Below are 24,123 nucleotides of genomic sequence, written 5' to 3' on the forward strand. Positions count from 1 at the left end.
CACTACTCTCAACCACCTATACTAGACTACATTACATTTTTCCTTATTTGTTTCATTTTATAAATATTCATAAAATCCCATTACCTTAATTTGAACACAAAAAATCCTATTACCTTCTCCCTCATTTATTCACATGAATATAATCTTCTCGAATTCAAATTTTATTATAAAACATTCTATATTACCTTCTCCCTCATTTATTCACATGAATATAATCTTCTCGAATTCAAATTTTATTATAAAACATATTATATTTATGATGAACTCTGAGAAATTGCATTCACACATTTGTTGTTTATACCTAATACCCCATAATATCCCATATTTACCATGTATTATGAATGAGAAATTTGTTCTTAAATTTATCTTTTTTAAATAATTTCCAGAAACATATCCAGGGTGCTGCACGGTATAGTATTAACTTCTAAATTACGTACAAATGGGATGATTTTCATAAACCTATTTTATAAAATGGGAGCTAAACGCGCAATCTTTTGGAATTCACGTAATGTAAATCATGCCTTATTTGTGATAGAAGCGCGTATGAATAACATCTATATTGTTTCATTTTGGTTTAGGCTCGGTGCCTTGAATATATGAACTTGGAATTTTTTATTCCAAGTAGAGGTGTCTTTTATGTATTGCAAAAACACTACAGCTGCAGGTGATTACCACAGAATTCAATAGCAGGCAGAAGAATCGAATAGTAGCTTATAGCCTGGATAGTAGCTTAGCATGGGGCATGTATTTCATAACTGTTTTTTTCTACCTGTAAAGGAAGAATAACTCGAACAACATTGACAATCAAACTATTGTCATAAAAATAGCGGAACAGTTCTATTCCTCGCATTAATTTGTATTCCAACTTTCCAGATCCCGAGATATTTTTGTGCTTGGGATCCATGCTGCAGGTGTAGGCCTTGTTTTCTTAAAAAAATAGTTATTCCCTACAAATATGAAGACCCTTGGCTAACGAAGGTACGAACTATAAAAGAATGGATTATCAAACAAATTTTGAGCAGGGTACGTGCACAATGAGCTCACCTGAAGCATCATATCAATGTTTTGGAAACAAACATGACAAGCTCTAACGAAATTAATTGAGAAAAAAAACTATTGAAATTGGCTGCAATGTTATGATTTTACAGCGGCATAAAATGGCCTCCGATGCTTCACCCATACCGCATATATTAGATTAAAGATCTCTTCACATTGTAGAGTTTAGATGACTTCTGCCTCTAAAAGCTACAATGAAACATTAGCAAATGTAATAGGGTCTATGTACATGTAATATACATATATTACAAATGATCCAGTGCGGAGGCCTAAAATTCAAGCTTTCTAAATCCCATGTCTGATTAACTGCGATCCATTCGCAGGACTCCAATTGTTTTCAAGAAACGCATAAAAAGAGGAGTGAATAGTGAGTAAAAACTATTCCCTGATTACCATACAATTTTCCAAATATTTATACGTAAGTTTAGCCTACTAACCAAGAGGTGATTTTATGACTCTTCTAGTAAATTTTTACAATGTCAGGTTACAACTCTTGTGACTAACTACATAGAGACGCGTTAGTCAGATGCATAAATTGCTTCATTGGTATGATCAGCATATCTTATCAGAATACCCTCCCAGGGAAAACCTTTTGCCGTAAAAATAGCCTGAAAGCAGCCACTGCTGCATCATGGAGGGGGTGGTCAATAGCAGCGGCAGATTGCTCCAGTGGGGCTTAAGTTGCAAACAACTTTGCAAGAAAGCAGTAACTTCAAAATACAGAGATGGAAAAGTAACAGCACACCATGCAGCAGGCTCCAGCGTCTCTCTCAGGACAACAGCAGTACAGGCTGCATTATTCCGTAAACACCCTCCCTGGGAGAACCTTTTGCCGTATAAATAGCCTGAAAGCAGCAACTGCTGCATCATGGAGGGAGTGGTCAATAGCAGTCCCAGATTGCTCCAGTGGGCCTGAAGGTTGCAAACAACTTTGCAAGAAAGCAGTAACTTCAAATGCCAATGATGGAAAAGTAACAGCACACCATGCAGCAGGCTCCAGCGTCTCTCTCAGAACAACAGCAGTACAAGCTGCATTATTCCGTAAATATTTTACATGCACCACGGCCTGTAGGTAGAGTGTAATAAAGAAACAGTGAAAAACAAGAGAAATTCAATTCTTTGTGTTTGGATAGAGATTTGACGCAACAAAATGAAAATCTTGTATGTTTCTAATAACCCGACAATCTTACAAATACAGATATAAGACTAACCATGATTATTTTATACTGTCCAAGAAATAAATAATTTCATATTCCCTTAAAATGAAAGCTAGATTTGAGACACTGCAAGATGAATTCCCACTTTTGAGATACAAAAATGCTTCTTTCTTAAAGTTTTATTTAAGTTTTAAGACAAGTCTCCCATCTGAAATGCTTCTTTCTTACAAAACAAGTACCTCAAACAGGCAAGATTACCCAACAAATATGACTACTCAGCATTGACTTTCGTTGCCAATACTTTCCAAATAAAACGATTTAAGAGATCAGGAGTTTAGTACTTTTAATACATCGTAGTTCCAAAAAAGATATGATAGATCTATGGCTTGAAAGCAATCACAATCCGGCGTTAATTGGACAAATCATATCCCTGAAACTATTGCAGGATCAAAATTTATTCTTGCCAAACTGAAGTTCTATAAAACCCTAAATGCTAGAAGTATTTCCTAGGAACAATCTTATGTTAAGCATGTTAGAAGTCCTTTTCTCCACCTTCTGATATAGTTAGTCCAGGAGACTCATTAGAAAGACCTACATGCAAAATATAGATGAACAAAACACAAGTATTTGAACATAACATTTGAGAGAAGAGTTACCCATTATTACCTGCCAAGTTGCCACTTTCTACTAGGCATGGTGTTCGAGAATCAATGTGTTATTCAAAAAGAATCAAACTCACTAAATAATCACATCATAATAAAAAACCCATAATCTAGGAATGATACAAATACACTAAAACAGATACAGGAATGATTACAAATATAGGGGGACACAGTCACAGCCAGGTTTTCAGAAAAGTTGGATATGATACAGCAGTGAAACGGCATATATGTACACACACACACACACATTTATCTTTTTCAATTTTTTAGATATCTAAAGCAGCAACAATATCAAATAAATGCATTGTCACATAAATATGAAAATAAAACTGAGATATAATATGTCTAATGATACATCACAAATCAATACTAAATCATGTTGAGTCCTAACTAGGTTCGGTCTTCATAATGACAGATGTAATCATGATTTTATGTATTTAATAAAAAGAGAAAAGATAAATTTATTATTGTGAGTCTTGAGGCATGGGTTTCATGCTCAAGAGAATTTATTTTTATAGGTCAAAGCGCCCATTGAGTGCTTCTAGGTTTGTCATAAAGTCATTGAGTCATTGTCATGTATGAATGACCCATTTGGGCATGTTACATATTGTAAGAAAAAATTATTTGAGTCAAATTAGAGTCAAAAGACCCTCCAAGAACATGTCAAATGTGCAAGCATCAAGTTGGCCTCATGAAGCAACAAATCGGCCTAAAGACACTTCAAGTCAGCCTAAAAGGATGTCTCAAGAAGCCTATATATAGAGCCATCAACCTCATTTGAAGAGCACTCACTCAAGCACAAGAAAGTTCGAACAAGGGACTAGAAGAAGTCTCCTATCCTAGCGAAGTAAGAAGGAAGAACAAGATTATTTGGATCTGCTTTTTGGGCTAAAATATCTCACAGATGCGAGAAGAACTAGGGCTCTCGCTGTTGCAGGGAGACCAAATATTACTATCACCATAGAAGTCCAAACTTGGGTGGAAAATGTTGAGAAATCAGAGACAAGAAGTGATTTCTCTAGAAATGATAACTGCTTGTGAATACTTTTTATTTCTTTTAATTAGGTTCTTCTTTAGCTTGATTATTATGGTGTTCTTTTCATCAAACAACGATCAAAATATGAACAATAATAAGACAAGGGCCACAAGATGTAGGCTATCAGCCAAGGCCAAAACCTTTCCAATCTTGAGAGGAAAACCCAAACGAATTCTTCTTCTTATAGAATCTTCAAATGACGAATTCCAAGACCTAGACCCTTGACCACCAACCCCTCCAAGACGAAGTCAATGCTTCGTCTGGATGAACTTCTTCTCCAAGTCAACGTTGGTTAAACTTGTGTCACAACTTCAAATTTCGGCCCTAACTCATAATTTCGACTAGTTGTTGCAGACCTGCAATTTTCGGCTCCTTCTGCAGAAACCCTAGATCACACGTGTGGCTGAAATATGGTTCGATTTTCCTCTTTTTGACTTCAGTGGGCCTTCTCTTCTCTTTTTGACTATTTGGCTTATCAAATTGAACTTTCTTGACCTAAACGTCGGCTTCTTTTGAGTGATAGTAATTTCAGCTTGTATTACAGCAAAATGATGCCCTAATCTTCGCATGTGTGAATGAGTTTTTAGCCCAAAACAAATCAGAAATTATCTCACTCTTCTTCCTCTCTCCTTCGCTAGGTATTGGGCTTCTCTTCTTCTTTAGATCGAACTCCTTCAATGTTGGAGTAAGTGTGTCTTGAGTGAGGCCGAGTTCCCCTTTATATAGTCCTTCTTAAGCCCACAAATAGGCTGACTTCAACTTCTACAGAGGGTGAATGCTCCTTAGTAGGCCGACTTGATCCTTTGCATTTGACAAGGTCTTGGAGGGGTATTTAACTTTTTATCCGACTCAAAGAATTTTTCTTACAATATGTAATATGCCCAAGAAGAGTTATTCATACATGACAATGACTCATTTGACTTTATAGGCTCTGACAAATCCTAGAAGCTCTCAATGGGAGCTTAACCTAAAATAAATCTCCCTTGAGCATGAAACCCATGCCTCAAGAACAATAAAAATAAATTTATTTTTCTATTTTCATTGAATACATAAAATCCACATTACATATGCCATTATGAAGACCGAACCTAGTTATATATTTCAACGCTCCCTCTTAACTAGGGAGTTATTCATAATCCATACAAGGTACTTGGACATTCTCAAACTGAAGAATTCTCATAAGAGACGGATTGGTAACCCATCTGTATAGCATCATATCATCCAGCATTGTCATATAGCAAGGCCTTGACTAACAGCTCTATCTCTCCCCAACATCAAAACACAATGTTGGCAAGACTAATTATTTATAGGCACCCTCATCATTGTTTCTCTCGGAGCATACCCCACCCTGGTTCTCTTAGAGTATGTTCCACCAAGACTATCCTTATCTTGAATTCTCAGTCCTCAAATAATATCGGCCATTAATGACTACTCTTATCTTGGATGCCTTACCACATCCTCAAAGAGTATCGGATCCCAGATGCTTACCCAATCCTCCATTCTATCTTCCCAGGTGAAGACAAGAATGATGTGTCTATCTCTCCCTCTCAATTAGGGAGGATATGCCCATTCCAGTGAAAAAATGTACCCATTCCTATAAAAGGAATGTAGTAATGTACCCAAGCTCCCTCTTAATTAGGGAATTGATCAAGCTCCCTCTTGATCAGCTTGCTTCCAGCAGCTCTTTAGGTGGAAATCATGGGACAACTAGTTGCTTGGAGAGCTCCTCCTTTCGATGACATGAACTTCTTTTTCTTCGATCAGGAGTCTTCATCTTTTTGGGACTTCTTCGTAGGGCGTCGACCATCCATCACTTTCATTCATGACTCATGTTAGTCATGTCATCCTTTCCTTCATTGGAAAGTGATCCATTAGTCCATATCTAGCCTTTCCTTCATACCTTGCTACCTTCTTCACATCATGTTTCTTTCAGGATTTTCATCCTACCACATGAGTGTCAGTTGTAGATGACATCTACAGCTCTTCCTTAGGTAGCCTTGCATTAGCCCATCCAGATATTGTTCAAAAGATAGAAAATGAACATTAAATCAAAAATACCTTTGCAATGGTCTTTCATCATGACATCTCCTTGTTCGCATCAACATCTTGCACATATATTGACACATCTCCAAAAGATATACAATGTCAAGGGTCTCTTTCTTTTTCAGACTTTATCAGGATCTTCATACCATTCCCATGGAGATATCATAGTCAAATCATCTAGTCCTTGGATGTTGATTGCCTTTTCCATAGTTTCATTTTTCAAGATCTCTTCCTTTCTTTATTCACACATTTCTCCCAAGAACTTTTCAATCATAGATCCTTCAACTTTGTCAACCACCTCATATTTTATATCAGGGCATATTATGTTGATTTCATCTAGTCAATGTGTGAACCATGTCTTCATGCATTCTTTCAAAGGAGGAGATCCTTTCTTTTGATCATGCTCCTAGGGTAGAGCACTCATTCATGATATCTACAACCATATGACATGACTCTAAGTACAAGCATACATACCTCATCTCTTTCCTTTTGGTCATTTAGACTTCCTTCGGCAGTTTCCTTGATTGAAGTAACTTCAATCCCCTGACCTGCTTCACTTCTTTTGACATCATACCATCATCCCATGAATCCCATACAAATTGGAATTCCCGGCGAGACACTTAATTCTTCCAGTAGGCGAACCTTCCAATGGAGGATCTTGATTATCCTTATCCTACAAATGCTCCTTTTGAATGATGTATGATGAGCTCTATACTAGATGACTTTCTTTTTCCCATAAGTACTACTTATGCTTCTAATGAGGTTACCAAGAGCTACATCCTTCTATAGATGACAACCATAGACTTCTATTTCAGCTATCTTTCATGCTTCTTTATGATGATGTTACGAGCTCTTGCTTTGAAGCTTATGCTTCTATGATGCCGTCTCCTAACATGATGCATCCTACGCTTCTAATGATTCCTATCGTGCTAGTTATATTATAAAACAGAAAATCTTGAAACGGAAACTTGAAAAAAACAAGGTGAGGAAGACTATCTTAATCATAGTAGAGATCTTTTACTTCCTCTTTCTTGGATTTATTCTTTTCAACGTCCTCCACTTCTTTAGTGATATGGGCTTCTTCCCTTCCTCTTTTGTTTTTGTCCTTCTTGAGCTTAGGACAATCTCTCTTGTAGTGCCCATATTCTTGACATCCATAACATTGAACTTTTTCCATATTCTTCTTTCCTTTCTAAGGACCGAATTTTTCAAACTTTCCTTTTTCTTTTTTCCATTGTAGCATATGCTTGATTTTGCTCATTTGATCCTACATCAGATTTTTCCTTCAACCTGGCTTCTTCAATTTTGCATAGTGACCATAGATCCTTGAATGGAGTAGCTTCCTTTTTTCCATAAATGCTTGATTTGAAGTTGGTCTCCTATTTCATATATCCTTCATAAAGTATGAGGCTATTCCTTCTTCTCTTGATATACTCATCTTGTAGAGTTCTTGTCTTAACGAGATTACTTCTCCTACAGTGCTTAAGGAAAACAACTCTACAAGTTTGTCATATATTTCTTTTGATGTCTCTAATTTTGATATATTGGGAATGAGGGGATCCTTGATGGATTCTATGAGAATCCTGTGAGCCCTTACTTCCCATTTCATATACCTTGCAAGTGCTTGAGCATCTTCCTTTGGAGGTTTGGTGATTGAGCCCTTAACACGTCCCATGACCTCATTTTTTTTTTAGGTTCAAATTTGTCCTTTTCTTTGATGCAAGAAAGTTTGAAGCCCCGACCAGTTTGTTGCTTTCCTTGCAAAAAGACATTTTGATAGGATTCAGATGTAGACATAAATATACTTACTTGTGAAGATGCTCCTTCAACCGATTGCCTTCTTGAATTTGATGATGATATAGATAATAGAAAACTTCTTCTTGATTAATATGGTTTTCTTCAATAGTGGTCCTTGACTCCAAAGAGAGGGAGATCACCTTGAGACTTTTGATGATGCCAACAGCTCCTTTCTTCTTGCTTCCCTTGGATGAGTATACTTCAAGATGCTTTGATTTGATGATTTCTTCAATTCAAGTGGAGTTAGGGTTTTTTGAGGTCTCCTTCCTTGTGATGGTGATTTGAGCGAGAATCCCAAGAATGCTTTTAACAGTGGACTTCTTCTTTGATCGATTTACGGTTTTGATACTTCCTTCAAGATTATGAAGTAGCCTTTGTCTTCAAATTGCCTTGGAGATGAAAGAATCTTCTTGATTCTTTGATGCCCTTGATATCCTTCTAGAAACTTGAACATTGAGAGCTTGAGTGTCCCTTATTGAGTTGCCTTTCCGTAACTTGTTACCTTAACTCTGGTACCATGTTGAGAAATCTATGGCAGAGACAAGAACTAATTTCTCTAGAAATGATAACTGCTTGTGAATACTTTTTATTTCTTTTGATTACGTTCTTCTTTAGCCTGATTATTGTGGTGTTCTTTTCATCAAACAGCGATCAAAATATGAACAACAATAAGACAAGGGACACAAGATATAGGCTATCAATCAGGGCCAAAACCTCTCCAATCTTGAGATGAAAACCCAAACGAATTCTTCTTCTTATAGAATCTTCAATTGACGAATTCCAAGACCTAAACCCTTGACCAACAACCCCTCCAAGACCAAGTCAATGCTTCCTCTGGATGAACTTCTTCTTCTCCAAGTCAATGTTAGTCAAACTTGTGTCACAGCTTCCAATTTCAGCCCTAACTCAAAATTTTGATTCACTGTTGCAGACCTACGATTTTTGGCTCTTTCTGCAGAAACCCTAGATCACATATGTGGCTGAAATATGGTTCGATTTTCCTCTTTTTGACTCCGGTTGGCCTTCTCTTCTCTTCTTGACTACTTGGCTTATCAAATTGACCTTTCTTGACCTAAACTTCAGCTTCTTTTGAGTGACAGTAATTTTGGCTTGTATTGCAACAGAATGATGCCCTAATCTTCGAACATGTGAATAAGTTTTTAGCCCAAAACTGAGCAGAAATTATCTTGCTCTTCTTCCTCTCTCCTTCACTAGGTATTGGGCTTCTCTTCTTCTTTAGATCGAACTTCTTCAATGCTTGAGTGAGTGTGTCTTGAGTGAGGTCGAGCTCCCCTTTATATAGGCCTTCTTGAGCCCACAAATAGGTCGACTTCACCTTCTAGAGAGGTCGGCTACTCCTTAGTAGGCCGACTTGATCCTTTGCATTTGACAAGGTCTTGGAGGAGTATTTAACTTTGTAATTGACTCAAATAATGTTTCTTACAATATGTAACATGCCCAAGAAGGGTTATTCGCACATGACAATGATTCTTTTGACTTTATAGACTCAATGACAAATCCTAGAAGCTCTCAATGGAAGCTTAACCTAAAATAAATTTCCCTTGAGCATGAAACCCATGCCTCAAGAACAATAATAATAAAAGGCAGTGACCACCTAGTAAGGATATTTATACAAGCACGTAGAGAACTGGAAGGGGGGAGGGAAAAATTCTAAACTGAAGATAGGAATTCAGAACTGAAGATTGGAATTCAGAACTGGAGATTTGAGTAATTATTCTTGAAGCTTTTGGGCACGGAGGTTAGAGTGCTTCAATTACAAAGTATTTTGGAGCTGGGTAACAAGGATTGTGCCCAGTTTGGCAGGGAGGATTTGGTCATTTGGTAACAAGAGCAAATTGGAGATACAACTACGCAGGATCGACTTCAAACTCGAAAGCAAGGTATGTATATGTGAATTAAATTGATCGCTGATAAATTTTGTAGAATTTAGATATTTAAATTCTGAAATAATTAATAGTTAGTAAATTCTGGTAGAATTTCTGAAATAAAATTGTGGTTTGGTCCTTACATTTTGGTATCAGAGCATTGTTTCAAACCTGTGGGACCTTACAGGGCCTACACCAACTTTGTGTTTTGCCCCTCTTGGATTTAGGAAAATTCAACTGTATCTAAACCCACCAAAGCTAGGGCATGGAATTTTGTCGACACGGTTCCAAAGTCAAAGAAATGTTCTATCTTGCCCTACAGTCACTTTCACTGTAGCCAAACACCTGCAAGCGAGAAATAAATTCACACCATGGTAGCACGTCTATTGACCTCATAGCTTCTCAATGTCCAAAACAACACTGTCAACATCTTTTTCTTTTTCTTTTTTCATCCTTTTCCCTACATAAAATTAATGAACAACAAACATGATTGTGTCTCCCTTACCATCCAATAGGTCATTTTAATTTCTATTTCCTTAACCATGCACTGGATCTCCCAGAATGTGAGTTTGTCTTGAAGTTTTATGGCGTATTTCAATATACTTACAGGAATAGTATAGTAGCCGAAGGCTACGTTGATAACCACCATTGAAAAAAGTGAAAGGGGACGTTAAACCCTATGGCACGAAAGCCTGCAAGTTCAGTCAGTTTAAGTCTATTTTAACTTTCCAGTTTGTCAATTTTAAGGTCATATAAAATTGGACAGAAGGAAAGATCATATTAGTGTTTACAAGTGACCAAAACAGCTAGACGTAAGCTTGCGAAGAAAACATTTCAATGAACAAAGACAAATAGGTCAATCACGATCATGTATAAATGAAAGGATTCGAGCCAGACATTCCACCAACCAAAATAGATTGGCGTAAGGTCTTTATTTTGTGATTTGAAATACTGAGATCTTGTAGTAGTTCCACTAATAATTATACGTGATTGTTGGAGAGAGCAATTAATTTAGAAAATGTCGCAGAACAATTCAAACAGATCTCCAGACAAGGTCTATTTGTCACTTTTACCGAAATACATAAGAATAGTGTCTCTGCATAGATTGAGTGTTTAGGCTAAGCGGATTAAGATCGTCATGTCTAATAAATATATGCTAAGTTTCCATCAAAACTATGGTGTTAACCATTGGTCGATAGATTTAGATTAACATGATTCCAAATAAATCTAATTATGTTTTCTTAAATAGTAAATATTATAGCATTTTAAAATTATATATAATAAAAATAAATAATAATTTTACTATATTATAAAACGTATATGTGGAAAATAACCCTTCGTGAGGTGCACTTTGTAAATAGCTCAAATTGATTAAAATTATTTAATTTGAAGTTGTTAAAATTTATAATATATTTACTTTTCATTTTTAATGTTTTATAATAGATTTATTTTTCGACCAAATCTTATAGTTGTCATGATTGTTTGATGAGGCGAGGGAGGATGAAGGTTTACGGAGGTAGCAGGATTCGACCCTAGGCCACCTAGGCCGATGGCCTAGGTTGCTGCAGTCCAGGCTTTCGGTAGGGTTTTGGCAGGTTCCGTAATGGTACGGGAAGCGACAGCTGGTGGATACCCCGAGGCGTAGGACGCGTTAGGAAGTTTTTTGAAGGGCCGTTTAGGGTTAATACAGAGTTTAACTTCGGAACGGATTAGCTCATCGCCAAACCGGAGTGGTTTTTTGTTTTCTCGCTGTTTGTTCTGTTCTGGTGAGCCGGCGGTCGACGTTCCCAAGCGGTCTCGACAGCAACAGGTAACGGGCCGCTAGCGGTGTCAGGTATCGGTTTTTTACTGTTTATTTTACCATGGTGAAACCTAATGAGTCTGTTGACCTAGACCCGGCTCCTGAGGATATACTGTCGGTGTGGGGAAAAGAGGTAACTGCCCAGAATTTAGTCAAGTTTTTCGGGTCAGATGGCAGCCATGCACCCGCTGATCTGTCTGTGGAAGGCGCGTGGAGCATCAAAGGGTCAAAAGCCCTGTTAGGGGAAGATCTGGGTTTGGCTGGGCTGCGTTTCAAAGGAGGGAAGGATATCCTAGCACCGGTTTTCCCGGAGAAAGACTCACATCAGGTTCCAGTCGGCTCTCATGGCAGTAAAAATAGACCTCTCTCAGGTGCAGTCCGACTGTCAGGGGGGCTCGAGGATATTATCAATTTCCAAACAAATCAGGGAGTTTGGAGGTCGGTTGGAGGGGAATTAAAGTCTGGAAGAGTTGTAACGGAAGGGAGCAGTCAGCCAACTGTTATTAGGCGCTCACCTTTAAAAGAGACACCCAAACCCAGTCTGAGCATAGAAGGGTTTATCAATGAGACAAGCGAGGCTTTGAAGGTTGGGAAGGTGGGGGAAACCCTAAGCGATGGAAGGGAAGCAGTGATTTCGGGGCTCGGCACAGCTGATAAGGAGGGTTTGGAAGGCGGTCTCCAGGGTTCTCGTGCTGACATAGCCGTTCAATCCCTTGCAGTAAAGCAGTTTGGACATCAGGAGTCTCAGGACAATGCAGTCCCAATTTCTTTAGGAGGGGAGGAAGATCCCGGTCAGGATAAGGCGGGGGGTAAACGAAAGAAGGAAAAACCCTTAAAGAAGAAGAAGATTGAAGGCAATCTGGTTCTTGGCATGGACGTCCAGGTTGAGGAAGCATTGGTAGTGGCGGAATGCACTTTAGTGGGTAGAGTTAGAGGGAAGGCTTTATCTGGCAAAACTTTGAACCAGTGGGCGGAGATCCAATGGAAAGAAACCCTAGTTAATTCGTTCAGAGTTGCAGTTCTTGTGAAGGGCTGGTTCATGGTCAGTTTTGAAAAGAAGGAAGATGCCGAATGGGTTGCAGGGAGAAACTGGGCCTTTGGGAATCGCCCGGTCTTGTTTAAGAGGTGGTCGCCATTATTTGACGCAAAGAGGGAGAAGGTAGACGAGTTTCCAGTTTGGGTCAGAGCACCCGGCCTTCCTCCTTTTCTGTGGGTGGAATCTGTTTTCAAATCCATAGGGAATTTGCTGGGCACATACCTTGAAGCCGACATGTCGTTTCTTCACACCCACGAAAGAGCTATGGCCAGGATTCTTGTTCGGTTAAACCCTAAGGAGGGGTTAGCAGAATCTATAAATCTTCAGTATAGAGATTATGTGTTTGAACAGCCATTGGATTATGAGCACCTTCCCTTTAGGTGTCACAGATGCCATGAATATGGGCATTTGGCAAGGGACTGCCCACTGGGAAATCGCAGAAGGAGATCGCAGAAAAAAGGTGAGCAGAGGGAGAAGAAATTGAGGAAGGAGAAGGATTTCGTGACTGAGGAACTTCATAAGGATTCCGCTATGGAGGAGATCCATCTCGAAAAGGAAACTGTTGACAGTCAGGCCACAAAACCTGCTCCCGAAGACATAGAGGCCCAAGGTCCCCTGGAGAAGAAAGCCATGGAGACTACAGCTGAAGGAGCTGATATCGTGATGGAAGAACCAAACGGTATGCACCGAGACTTTTGCAATTCCTCTCCTTTCTCAGATCTTAATGATAATCTTTTAAAAGATGGAATTCCTGTTAAAAATTGTAGTATCGATGATCAGTTAACTATAGAAAATCTTATTGATGCAATTCCCTCCATCGACCTGAATTGCGAAGATGTTCCTCAAAATAGCCTGAACCCTGCCCATTCCACACCGTCATGCCATTATAACTTGAGATCTCTGGACAAAAGACAGGGCAAATTGTTAGAATCCCCTGACCCGATTGGTGGGTTAGGCCCTTCTTCGTCTCAGGTTTCCAAAAGGAAGGGTAGGGGTAGGAAATCAAACCTGTCAAAAGCACAGGTTAAAGCGAAGTTTGATGTTGCTGATGGAAAACAAATGTCCATCCCTGGGGCGCTTAGAGCAGCAAATCCCCCCGATCAGGTTGTAAAATGATTCTCTTATCCTGGAATTGTAGGGGTTTAGCCAGTAAACCCAAAAAACTGGCTTTAAAAGAGTTAGTTACTCGTTACAATCCGGATATCCTTTTTCTTCAAGAGACCCTTGGCAGGAGTTTAGAGGTGGAATCTGTACTTAGGATCTCTTTCCCAGGATGGGTTTTCCATGCCATAGATGCTGAGGGGCATTCGGGGGGTTTGGCTATTGGTGTTCGAGAAGGTAGGTTGCAGATAAATAGCCTTTGGGGAATGGCTCATGTCCTTGGTATGGAGGTCTTTTCGCCTGAGATTGGATTCCCTTTTCTGATTCTAAATATCTATGGGCCATGTCAGGGGAGAGAGTCTTTCTGGAACAATCTTCTATCCAAATCTCTTTTGAAAGACAGAAGTTTGATTTTAGGAGGAGACCTAAATTTCTCAATAGGTAATGCGGAAGCCTGGGGTCCCTCAGCCAGGGAAGACCCGCTTTCGGATTTCTTTGCAAACGCTCTCCTCTCCCATAACCTGATAGATGTAAATCTAATCAAAGTAAAGCCTACTTGGAGGAACAGAAGAGCAGGGGAGGGAAGAGTGGCAAAGCGGTTGGATCGTTTTCTCATAAGTGAAGATTTGACAGTCAGCATCCCTATGTTCAGGCAATGGGTTGGTGAAGGGGGGAACTCTGACCATTTTCCCATCCTAATGGAGTTTCAAAAACCTCCCCTTAAACCAGCTGCTCCTTTCAAATTTAATGCCTCCTGGTTGCAGGAGGAATCTTACAATATCCTTTTCAGGGATACTTGGAGACATCCGGGCAGCTCTTCGTCGGAGAACAAAGGGGTCCTGTTCATGGAAAATTTAAAGAGACTTAAAAAAGCTACCATAGAATGGGCAAAAGCTAGGAAGATTACTCAGAATGAGGCGCTTTCCAAAATCGATGCTGAAATTCGAGCTATGGAGGAACCTGAGGCAGAAGGGTATGTAAATCAGGAGTCAAAAGACAAGATCCTGATGCTAGAAAAACAAAGAAGCAAGATTTTATTAGACAGAGAAGAGGAGTGGAGGCTAAAAAGCAGGGCGATCTGGTTGAAAGCCGGAGATGAGAACACAAAATTTTTCCATAACTATGCTAAAGGCCGGAAAAATGCAAACACTATTTGGAAGCTAAAGGATCAGGATGGAAGAGAAGCTACCTCTTTTGAGGACCTTTCAAGAATGGGAAAGAACCACTTCCAGAATCTGTTTACAGAACAAGAAGGGATCACTTTAGCAGAGGTAATCAGAACAGCCCAATGCTTTCCCCGCTTTGTTGAAGAGGAAGAAGCTGAAGGTTTAGTGGATGTTGTGACAAAGGAGGAAGTTGAAAATATTGTAAAATCAATGGCAAAAGATAAAAGCCCAGGCCCAGACGGGTGGACTATCGAACTGTTCAGCCATTTTTTTGATTCAATTGGAGAAGAACTTACTGAGGTTGTGGAAGAATCAAGAAGAAAGGGTGAGATTTTCCCCCCGTTCAATGCTACTTTTATAGCTCTCATCCCAAAAAAGGAGGACCCGGACTCTTTTGAAGACTTCAGGCCTATTTCCCTTTGTAACTGTGTTTACAAAATTATAGCAAAAATTATTGTTGTGCGCCTGAAACCGGTCCTCTCAAGAAGTATATCAAGTGAGCAATTTGGTTTTTTGGATGGTCAACAAATTCATGAAGCCATAGGGGTAGCTCAGGAGACAATCCACAGCATAAGACAGTCTATCAAGAAAGGGGCTGTGATTAAGATAGATTTGTCCAAAGCATATGATAGGATCAGCTGGACTTACCTCAGGATGTTGCTGACCCATCTGGGCTTTAAGCTGGATTTTATAAATTGGGTAATGGGATGTGTAACCAGCGTAAGTTTTGCAGTTTTAATCAATGGGGCTTCGTCTCATTTCTTTAAAGGGCAAAGGGGACTGAGACAAGGATGTCCTCTATCCCCACTGCTTTTTCTCCTAGTGGCAGAGGGTCTTAGCAGATTGATTCTGGAAGCAAGAAGAACAGGTTTGATAAAAGGTTTGGAAGTAGCTGTAAATCTGTTCATTTCTCATCTCCTTTTTGTAGATGATATTTTATTATTTACAAATGGGAGCCTGAATGAATTGAAAGAACTAAAGAATATCCTTGATCTGTTCATGAAAGCCACAGGAATGCAAATAAATCTCAGGAAGTCTCAGCTAATAATGGAAGGTTTCAGCAGAAACGAATGTACCCAGATCACAGCTATACTGCCTTTTGAGGTCTACAATATGGAGACTTCTTTCAAGTACCTGGGATTCTGGCTGAAGCCAAATTCTTACAAAAAGCAAGACTGGAATTGGCTGGTGGCCAAAATTGAAGCAAAAATCGCTCACTGGAGTTTCAAGTGGTTATCTAGAGCAGGCAGATTGACCTTGGTAAATTCAGTGCTGCAGGCCATGCCAGTTTTTTGGGCAGCATTGACCTGGATTCCAAAAGGGATCCTCCATAAGATAAAAAAGATTTGCAGTAGGTTTCTTTGGTCCGGGTCAAAGGAGGAATCTGTTCTACCTTGGGTAGCCTGGGATAAGATAGCTAGGCCAAAAGACTGGGGTGGCTGGGGTATAAAGAATCTCAATGATTTCAGTATTTCACTGGCAGCCAAATCCGGTTGGAGACTCATAAACTCTGAGAATTTGTGGACAAGAGTAGTGAAGCGTAAGTATATAGATCCAGTTCCTCTGGAAGAATGGATCCGTAACCAAAATAAGAAAGGAAGAAATGTTTCAGTGATTTGGAAGGCTACCACTGAAGCATTTAAAATCATAGAGCAAGGTCTGGCATGGCAGGTAGGGAACGGTGAAAATGTGAGGATAGGCAGGGATCCCTGGGTGGGATGCAATGAACTCTTCGCTTTGTCCCCAGGGCTCATCAGACATCTGGAATCTAAAGGCATTGTTCATTTACATCAGATTGAGAAAATAGGGCAGTCTTCTATATGGGGGCAAGCTTGGAAATCGGGAGAAGACCTTGAGATTAGTCCCTTATGGTGGAATGAGTGGCAGACTTTCATTCAGGAACTATCAAGATCCAATGTAAGACTAAGAGATAGACCTGACCAGTTGGTCTGGGCCCATGCTGATTCAGGATCTTATTCCCCGAAAGCAGGTTACAGTTTCTTAATGTCGAAAAAAGGATGGGAAGATCCAGGTTGGTGGGCAAAACCTCTGTGGAAATTAAAATGTCCTAAAAAAGCCAGGCTGTTTTTTTGGTGTGTGCTGAAAAAGAAGATTCCAACCTGGGACGTTCTCCAAGCAAGATTTAAACAAGGGCCTGGAAGATGTCCACTATGTAAAGATGACTCGGAGACCATCTTCCATCTTTTCTTGGGATGCCCCTTCATTAAAAAGGTGTGGGAGGAGGTACAAAAATTACTGAAGAAACAGCTAAGTTGGGATGGGGGAACCATATTGGCTGCTTGGGAGCAGTGGTGGAGCCATCGTTCAGAGGGGAATATGAGGAATCTCCCACCCATCATCTGCTGGGGAGTCTGGATAGCCAGGAACAGAAGCATTTTCAATGACAGAACTCTCTCAGCAGAAGCTATCGCCATTCAAAGCTCAGCCATTCTATCCAGTATTCCTGATCCAGAGGAGACAAGGAAAAAGTCTCAGAGCAGGGAGGAACAAATAAGATCAGGTATTCCGTGGGCTTACTTTGATGGGGCTTCACAGAACAACTCAGCTGGGGCAGGGATAATCATTCATTTAAACGAATCACACTCTTTAATGGCTTCAGTGGGCATTGGATCCGGATCAAATAATTTTGCTGAGCTATCAGCCCTAAAACTTCTCCTCTGTTGGCTTATCCACAGGCACATCTTCGCAATTCAGATCTTTGGGGACTCTTTGAATGTAGTGAAGTGGGTAAATGGTAACAGTAGATGTCTTAATTATATGTTGAGGCCGCTTCTAGAAGAGATCTTGACCTTAAAACAGTCCTTTAATGTATTTTCAATTGATCATATTTACAGGGACCGAAATGAAGCCGCGGATAAACTTTCTAAAGATGGTCTGCAGCAAGCTGTGGGCATTTGGAAATTAACTGAAAAAATCCATGAACAGATCCGTGTGTCGGATCTTCCTCCTTATGCTTAAAAGTTCTCCATATTTCTGCTGATGTTTATTTTTCTTTTTGTATATAGCCGCATGTATCTCTTTTTCTGTTTGTAATGGACAAGTTTTTGCTGGACCGTATGAGCGATCTGCCCAAGAGTTTCGGGCGTCTTTTTGTTGGTGGGCTGTTTTCCTTTCAAGGAGGCCCACGGAAATCATGTACTGTCGATCTAAGTCTTGGTTTTGAAAACACAAAGACTGAGGCCTCTGTTTGGATCGCAAAGGGGAAAAACCTGTCTCAGGAACAGGGGAACTGAAAATTTTTGACGAATATGGTTAGTTTCAGAGAAGCTTTATTTTTCTCTGGGTCTGTTGAGGGAGAAGTCCTCACAGTAACTGAATGCTATGCATCTGCTTGTAACTTTTTATCTATTTTATATAAAAAGTTCGCTTTTTTTCTCCGGAAAAAAATAGATTTATTTTTCATTATTTTTATTGTTTTATAATATATTTAAAAACCGACATTTATTAGACCGGAGTTCCAGAAGTTTGGTTCTGCAATCTAAGCAAGGAATATTATTCCGGTTTCTTTTCTTTTCCAACTATGTAAATCAAGACCAAACTCTAAACTCACAGCCTTATGTGATTCCCAAGATAAGTCCAAGCTTGTTGGCGACTTCATAAATCAAAAAGGTAGAAGCAATTGTTAAAACACAACAGTGTGTGTGTACACACACACACTGTTGTGTTTTAACAATTGCTTCTACAATATTTTAACAATGTGTGTGTGTGTGTGTGTGTGTGTGTGTGTGTGTGTATATATATATATATCTGTGTGTGTGTGTTTTCTAACTCATTTAGGGTCATTAATTCAAAGGAGTACTAATATTTTATTTATAAGGAATTATCATTGTTTAAATAGATATATTAAAATAATTTTCTTTTCAGTCCATTTCTAAAATGTCATCTTCCAAATTCATAAGCTAAGATTTCATTTTAAAAACACAAAACATGATTCACACATATCCAAAAGCATTATTTCTGAAGGGTCACAGAAGGTCATGTTCGGTTTAAAGAGATAAGGCTTTAGAATATAAATGAGGAAACATTTATATAAGTTTTGGAATTGAGATGTTTTTATTTTTGAATTATTTTTATAATTGATGAATGACAGTTGTATTTTTTGATGGTGCTTCGGGAATGATCTGATAGTCAGCTCTGCAATTTGAACTAGGGTTTTGTCGTTGGTTACCATGGCAGGATGCGGAGGAGGGAGTTATGCTCCTTCCTACAGTCAAGTAGTTGCGCATAGAAGCAAGGGAGTTGGATCGCATCGCTTTGAGAAACCAACGAAGGTGGCAACAGAGGCTATTAACACAAAAAAACTGGAAAACATCAGACCTCATGGGCAGGAAGAGAATCATGAGGAAGCTAGTGGGGAGAAGAGGGCAGGGGGTAGCAGTTAGAAATTTGCTCCTATGAGTACAACAAGGGTCTGTAAACCCAAATCGACCATTATTCCTTGGGTCGTTTTAAGTGACCCAATGCTACAGGTGCACAGAGATCACATGGCGGAATACGCGGTTATATGCAAATTTATGGGGATTTGGCCGACGAAGAAGGCTTTGCAAGCATGGATAAGGAACCACTGGAAACCAAAGGGGGAAATAAACCTTCACCTTAGGTCCAAGGGCTTCTTTACGGTGGTGTTCACAAGCTTAGAGGATAAAGACAGAGTGTTCGAGGGAGGACCCTATTTTTACGCTGTTGCAGGCCTTTACATGCGACCATATGAACTTTGTCCCAGAACGAGAAACTTTCACATCGGTACCAGTATGGATAAGACTTTACTCCCTTCCTTTAGATTATTGGCTGTCGGAGTCTCTAAAGGCTATCGGCAACAAGCTAGGGCATTTTATAAAGATCTCAGATGCTACTCTAAGAGGCAAATACACTTCCTTCGCCCAGATATGTGTGGAAATGGACTTATCTGGGGCACTTCCAGACGTGATCATTTTAGAAGTGTATGACGAAGAATGGGTGTAGGCGGTGGCCTATGAACACGTCCCATTTAGGTGTCGTAAGTGCCATGAACACGGGCACCTATACAGGGACTGCCCATTAAACAAACTAGAGAGCAACACGAAAAACACCAAAGGCAAAGATCCCAAGGGTTTTACTAAGGTTGGGGGTAAAGGGAAAGGAGGAAAGCGGTACCAAAAGAAAATTAATGAGGACGGACAACCGAGCCACAATAGTTTCAAGATCTTAGAAGAAGAAGTTGGAAACAACAGGACAAACCAGGAATCGGAGAATAATCCCACTGAGAAGGAAAGGGATGCTAGCATGGAGGATATACCAGAGAACAGCCAACAAAAGGATGATCTGTCGAGCATTATGGAGCTCAGTAGGGACCATGAGATGACCCCAAGTGAGGTTGGAATAGAGGACCATGAACTGCAAGAGATTCTAGAGAGGGAGAATTTAGATCTAGAAAAGTTTCTGGAGCAGGGAATCACCAAAGGGGTAGACTCCCTGCCAAAAGAGGAGTTTGACAGGGTTCAACAGCTCTTCCTCTAGAGATCACAATCAAAGGGTTCTGGAGTCAAAAGAAACCATGATAGCCAAGAGAATAGAGGGGTGAAAACGATGGAGGATACACCGATGCATTCTTCCAAGAACCCGAGTAGGAAAAAAGAAAGAAAAAGATAGAATGAGTTGCTGACCGAATGTGGGAAACTTATGATTAACTCAGGTAAGATGAGAGATCTTACCAGTTACTCCTTTACAAACCTTTTTTAATGAAGCTTACAACCTAGAACATTAGGGGTCTAGGAAGTAAAACGAAACAAAGAAATCTTAGCAGTAGAATAAAAGAAGAAAAAACAAATATGGTTTTTATTCAGGAAACGAAGTGTTCAATGGATAAGATCAGAGAGATACACAGCAAAAGGTTAATCAAGCATGAGTATATAGAGGTTAAAGCAGACAACTCGGCGGGGGGTATTCTTACGCTTTGGGATCCCCAAAAACTTGGAATCCTGGATGCTGAAGCGCCTAGGAACTATCTATCGTTGGTGATTCAACCTTTGGGTGATAAGGAGATTTACATGCTCACAAATGTCTATGGTCCTCAAAAACTAAAAGACAAACTCAAGCTTCTCACCTCCCTTGAGGAGCTGAGAGAGAGATATCCTGATATTCCCTGGATTCTCGCAGGGGATTTCAATATGATCAGATCTCTTACAGAGAAAAAAGGTGGTACCGGAAAACTAGGCAGAGACTCCATTGCCTTCCAGAACTTCATAAATAACATGGGGCTAGTGGACACTGAAACAATAAATGGCACTTTTACCTAGAACAATAAGAGGGGAGGGGCTTCTCAAGTCGCCTCTAAACTAGATAGATTCATAATCTCAAAGGACCTCTTTCTCACAGGCCTTGACATGTCAGCTTTAATCCTTCGCTTTGGAGACTCGGACCATTGCCCTGTCCAGCTTGAAGCTACTTTTATGGGTACACCGAGGAACAGACCTTTTAGGTTTGAAAATGTCTGGCTCTCTCACCCTGACTTCACCAGCAATATTGACAAATGGTGGATGGAAGATATGCCCGTTCAAGGCACTAAAATGTTCATGCTACAACAGAGACTTAAACACATCAAATCCAGGCTTAAAGATTGGAACAAAAAAGAGTTTGGTAATATTTTTAAAGCCAAAAGAGAAGTTGAGCAGAAACTCCAGGGGATTAATCAGATCATCATCACAGATGGTTTTACCGAGGAACGGAAAACTCAAGCTGACTCTCTTCAAAACGAATGGGAAGATCGGTGCATGCAAGAGGAGATTTTCTGGAGACAGAAATCGAGGGTGCAGTGGATTAGAGAAGGAGAAAGAAACACGAAGTTTTTTCATAAATCAACCTTGGATCACAGGTCACATAACAGAATTTCAAAACTTAAAGATTCTCAAGGGAAAGAGCTTGTCTCTCACAAAGAAATGGAATCTATCCTAGTTCAACACTTCCTTAGCATAGCAGAGGAGCCTCTCGTCAACAGATCTCGGTTCATTAACAATTTCACAAAGTACATTCCTAAGCTTGTAACCAAGGAAGACAACCACAAACTTCACAGGCCAATGTCTGAAGAGGAGGTCAGTGAAGTTATCAACGACATGCAAAATGGGAAAGCTCCTAGCCCAGATGGGTTCAATGTGCACTTCTTCAAAGCTTGCTGAAAAACAATCAAACAAGATATCCTTGATGTTGTGGAAGACTCAAGAAGATTCAAAACGGTTTTGAAGGCTCTTAGTGCCTCTTTCATAGCTTTGATTCCTAAGCGGGAAAAAGCTATGACACCAAACAGATTCAGACCCATCGCTTTTTGTAATGTGGTGTAAAAAATTATTTCCAAAGTGATCGCTAACAGACTCAAGCCCCTTCTTCCAGCTCTTGTCTCAGAGGAGCAAACTAGTTATGTGGAAGGAAGACAAATTCTCAATAACATCATACAAGCTCACGAGGTGGTACACTCTCTTAAAAGCAATAAGCAAGCTGGTATGATCATACAGCTTGACCTAGCGAAAGCTTATGATAAGCTAAGCTGGTCTTACATCAGGGCAGTGCTAAGAGCTTATGGATTCGACCACAACTGGATAAGATGGCTATGGCCCTTGTATCCACAGCCAGTTTTTTCATCTTGCTTAACGGCTCTCCCTCTAGAACCTTTATGCCTCCTAGGGGTCTCAGACAAGGGGATCTACTCTCCCCCTTCCTCTGTGTTCTCATGATGGAAGGGCTACGCAGAGCGATCAAAATGGAAAATGCTGAAGGAAGAATCCAGGGTCTGAAACTTACCCCAGATGGTGTTGCTTCTACTCATCAACAATTTGTGGATGACACAATGTTGCAGGGTATTCCCACGGTCAGGGAAGCCAGAGCTTTCAAACAAATCCTGGACGACTTTGCTATGGCCGTTGGTACAGAGGTAAGCCCTGATAACACTGACATTGCTATTCAGAGGAACCTCACAAGAATTCTAGAGTTTCAAAGGGATCAGTTACCTTCCAAGTACCTTGGAATGCTTCTTACAGACAAACCTTTAAGCAAGGGAGTGTGGGAGCCAGTAACTAATAAACTTCAGGGCAAGGTCAGGAAATGGACATGCAGGTCTTTGAATTTGGCGGGGCGTCTTGTGCTTACAAAGGCTGTCCTGCAAGCTATTCCCATTTTCATGTTTTCAGCTCTTCCTGCTCCTAAAGGAGTTATGCAACAAATCAAGAGTATTCAACGAGATTTTCTTTGGGGCAAAGGGGAAGAGAAAAAGAAGTGGGCTTCGGTAGCTTGGGACAAGCTCTACAAACCTAAGGTCCATGGTGGTTTGGAGCTTCATGACCCTAAAACCCTCAGTAAAGTTTCGGGAGCAAAACTTTGGTGGAGGTGGCTTAAGGAATCGCAACCCCTTGGGCCAAGCTTTGGAAACAGAAATATGCAAATAATTGGCAGGAGAGGGATCATATCCGAATGTCAGGGCTCATTAAGGGCTCCCACATTTGGAACCTTGCTTGGGAGAATAGAGCCATTGTCCAGCAGCATAGTTTTTGGGAGATCCGAGCTGGGAACCTGGCACGATTTTGGGAGGATAACTAGCAGCAGGAACCAAATTTGTTTAGGGAAGAACTAACCGCTCTCAAGAATGACATTGACAACAAAGGTTTACTTATGGTAAGTGACTTCTGGGATCAGGTAAGGAACAATGGTAAATGGAGAATATGGAAGGATCTGGGTTATAGTGAAGAGAGCCCTTTGAAGGCCTAGGCGGTTTCTCTTGCTCTTGACTTGGAACAGAGGAAGATTTTGGTGTCATCCTCGTCTGACCAACTGAGATGGGGAAGAAACACTGAAGGCAACTTTAACCTCAAAGAAGCTAAACGAATGGCCCTAGGGTTTGATTATCAAAACCCTAATCAGGTATGGAAGGACCTTTGGCAGAACCCGCATTGGATGAAAATAAAGTTGTTTATGTGGTTGGTTCAACAAAAGAAAATTCTAACTTGGGAGAATCTTTTGAAAAGGGGTTTTGTTGGCCCATCCAAATGCCATCTATGTGGCTTACAAGAGGAGACGATGGAACACTTACTCAACCTTTGCCCATTCACCTCTACCTTGTGGGATTGGGTGGCCTCAGTCTTCAGGCAAACTGACAGGGACAGACTCAGCATCACCAACACTTTGAAGAATTGGAGGAAAGACTTCTTAGGCAATGAAATCATCAACAAAGCTTGGAATCTGGTTCCAGGCTTTATTATCTGGGATGTCTGGAAAGAACGCAATGGTAGGATTTTCAAGAACAAAACAGGCTCGACCCAAAACATCATTGCACAAATATTATGACAGCTCAAAGACACAGTTGGAGCCCTTTTGTGGAAACTTCCTGAGAACCCTCCTT

The 24,123-nt window shown here is 40.2% G+C and overlaps 1 protein-coding gene across 3 annotated transcripts in view; it reads right to left on the bottom strand.

Annotated features, from left to right (window-relative positions):
* Positions 1-1,202: 1,202 nt before the first annotated feature.
* LOC149260536 (uncharacterized) overlaps positions 1,203-24,123 on the bottom strand; it is a 216,938-nt gene continuing 194,017 nt past the window's right edge. For all 3 annotated transcript variants that reach the window (XM_089420797.1, XM_089420805.1, XM_089420801.1), the window contains one exon: positions 1,203-2,122. In XM_089420797.1, the coding sequence (XP_089276923.1) occupies positions 1,853-2,122 (270 nt within the window). In that variant the 3' untranslated portion in view covers positions 1,203-1,852. The remainder of the gene's footprint in view (positions 2,123-24,123) is intronic.

The sequence above is a fragment of the Pinus tabuliformis genome, chromosome 6, assembly GCF_031772625.1.
Source record: "Pinus tabuliformis cultivar Carrire ecotype Pingquan chromosome 6, CPIR1, whole genome shotgun sequence".
NCBI lineage: Eukaryota > Viridiplantae > Streptophyta > Pinopsida > Pinales > Pinaceae > Pinus > Pinus tabuliformis.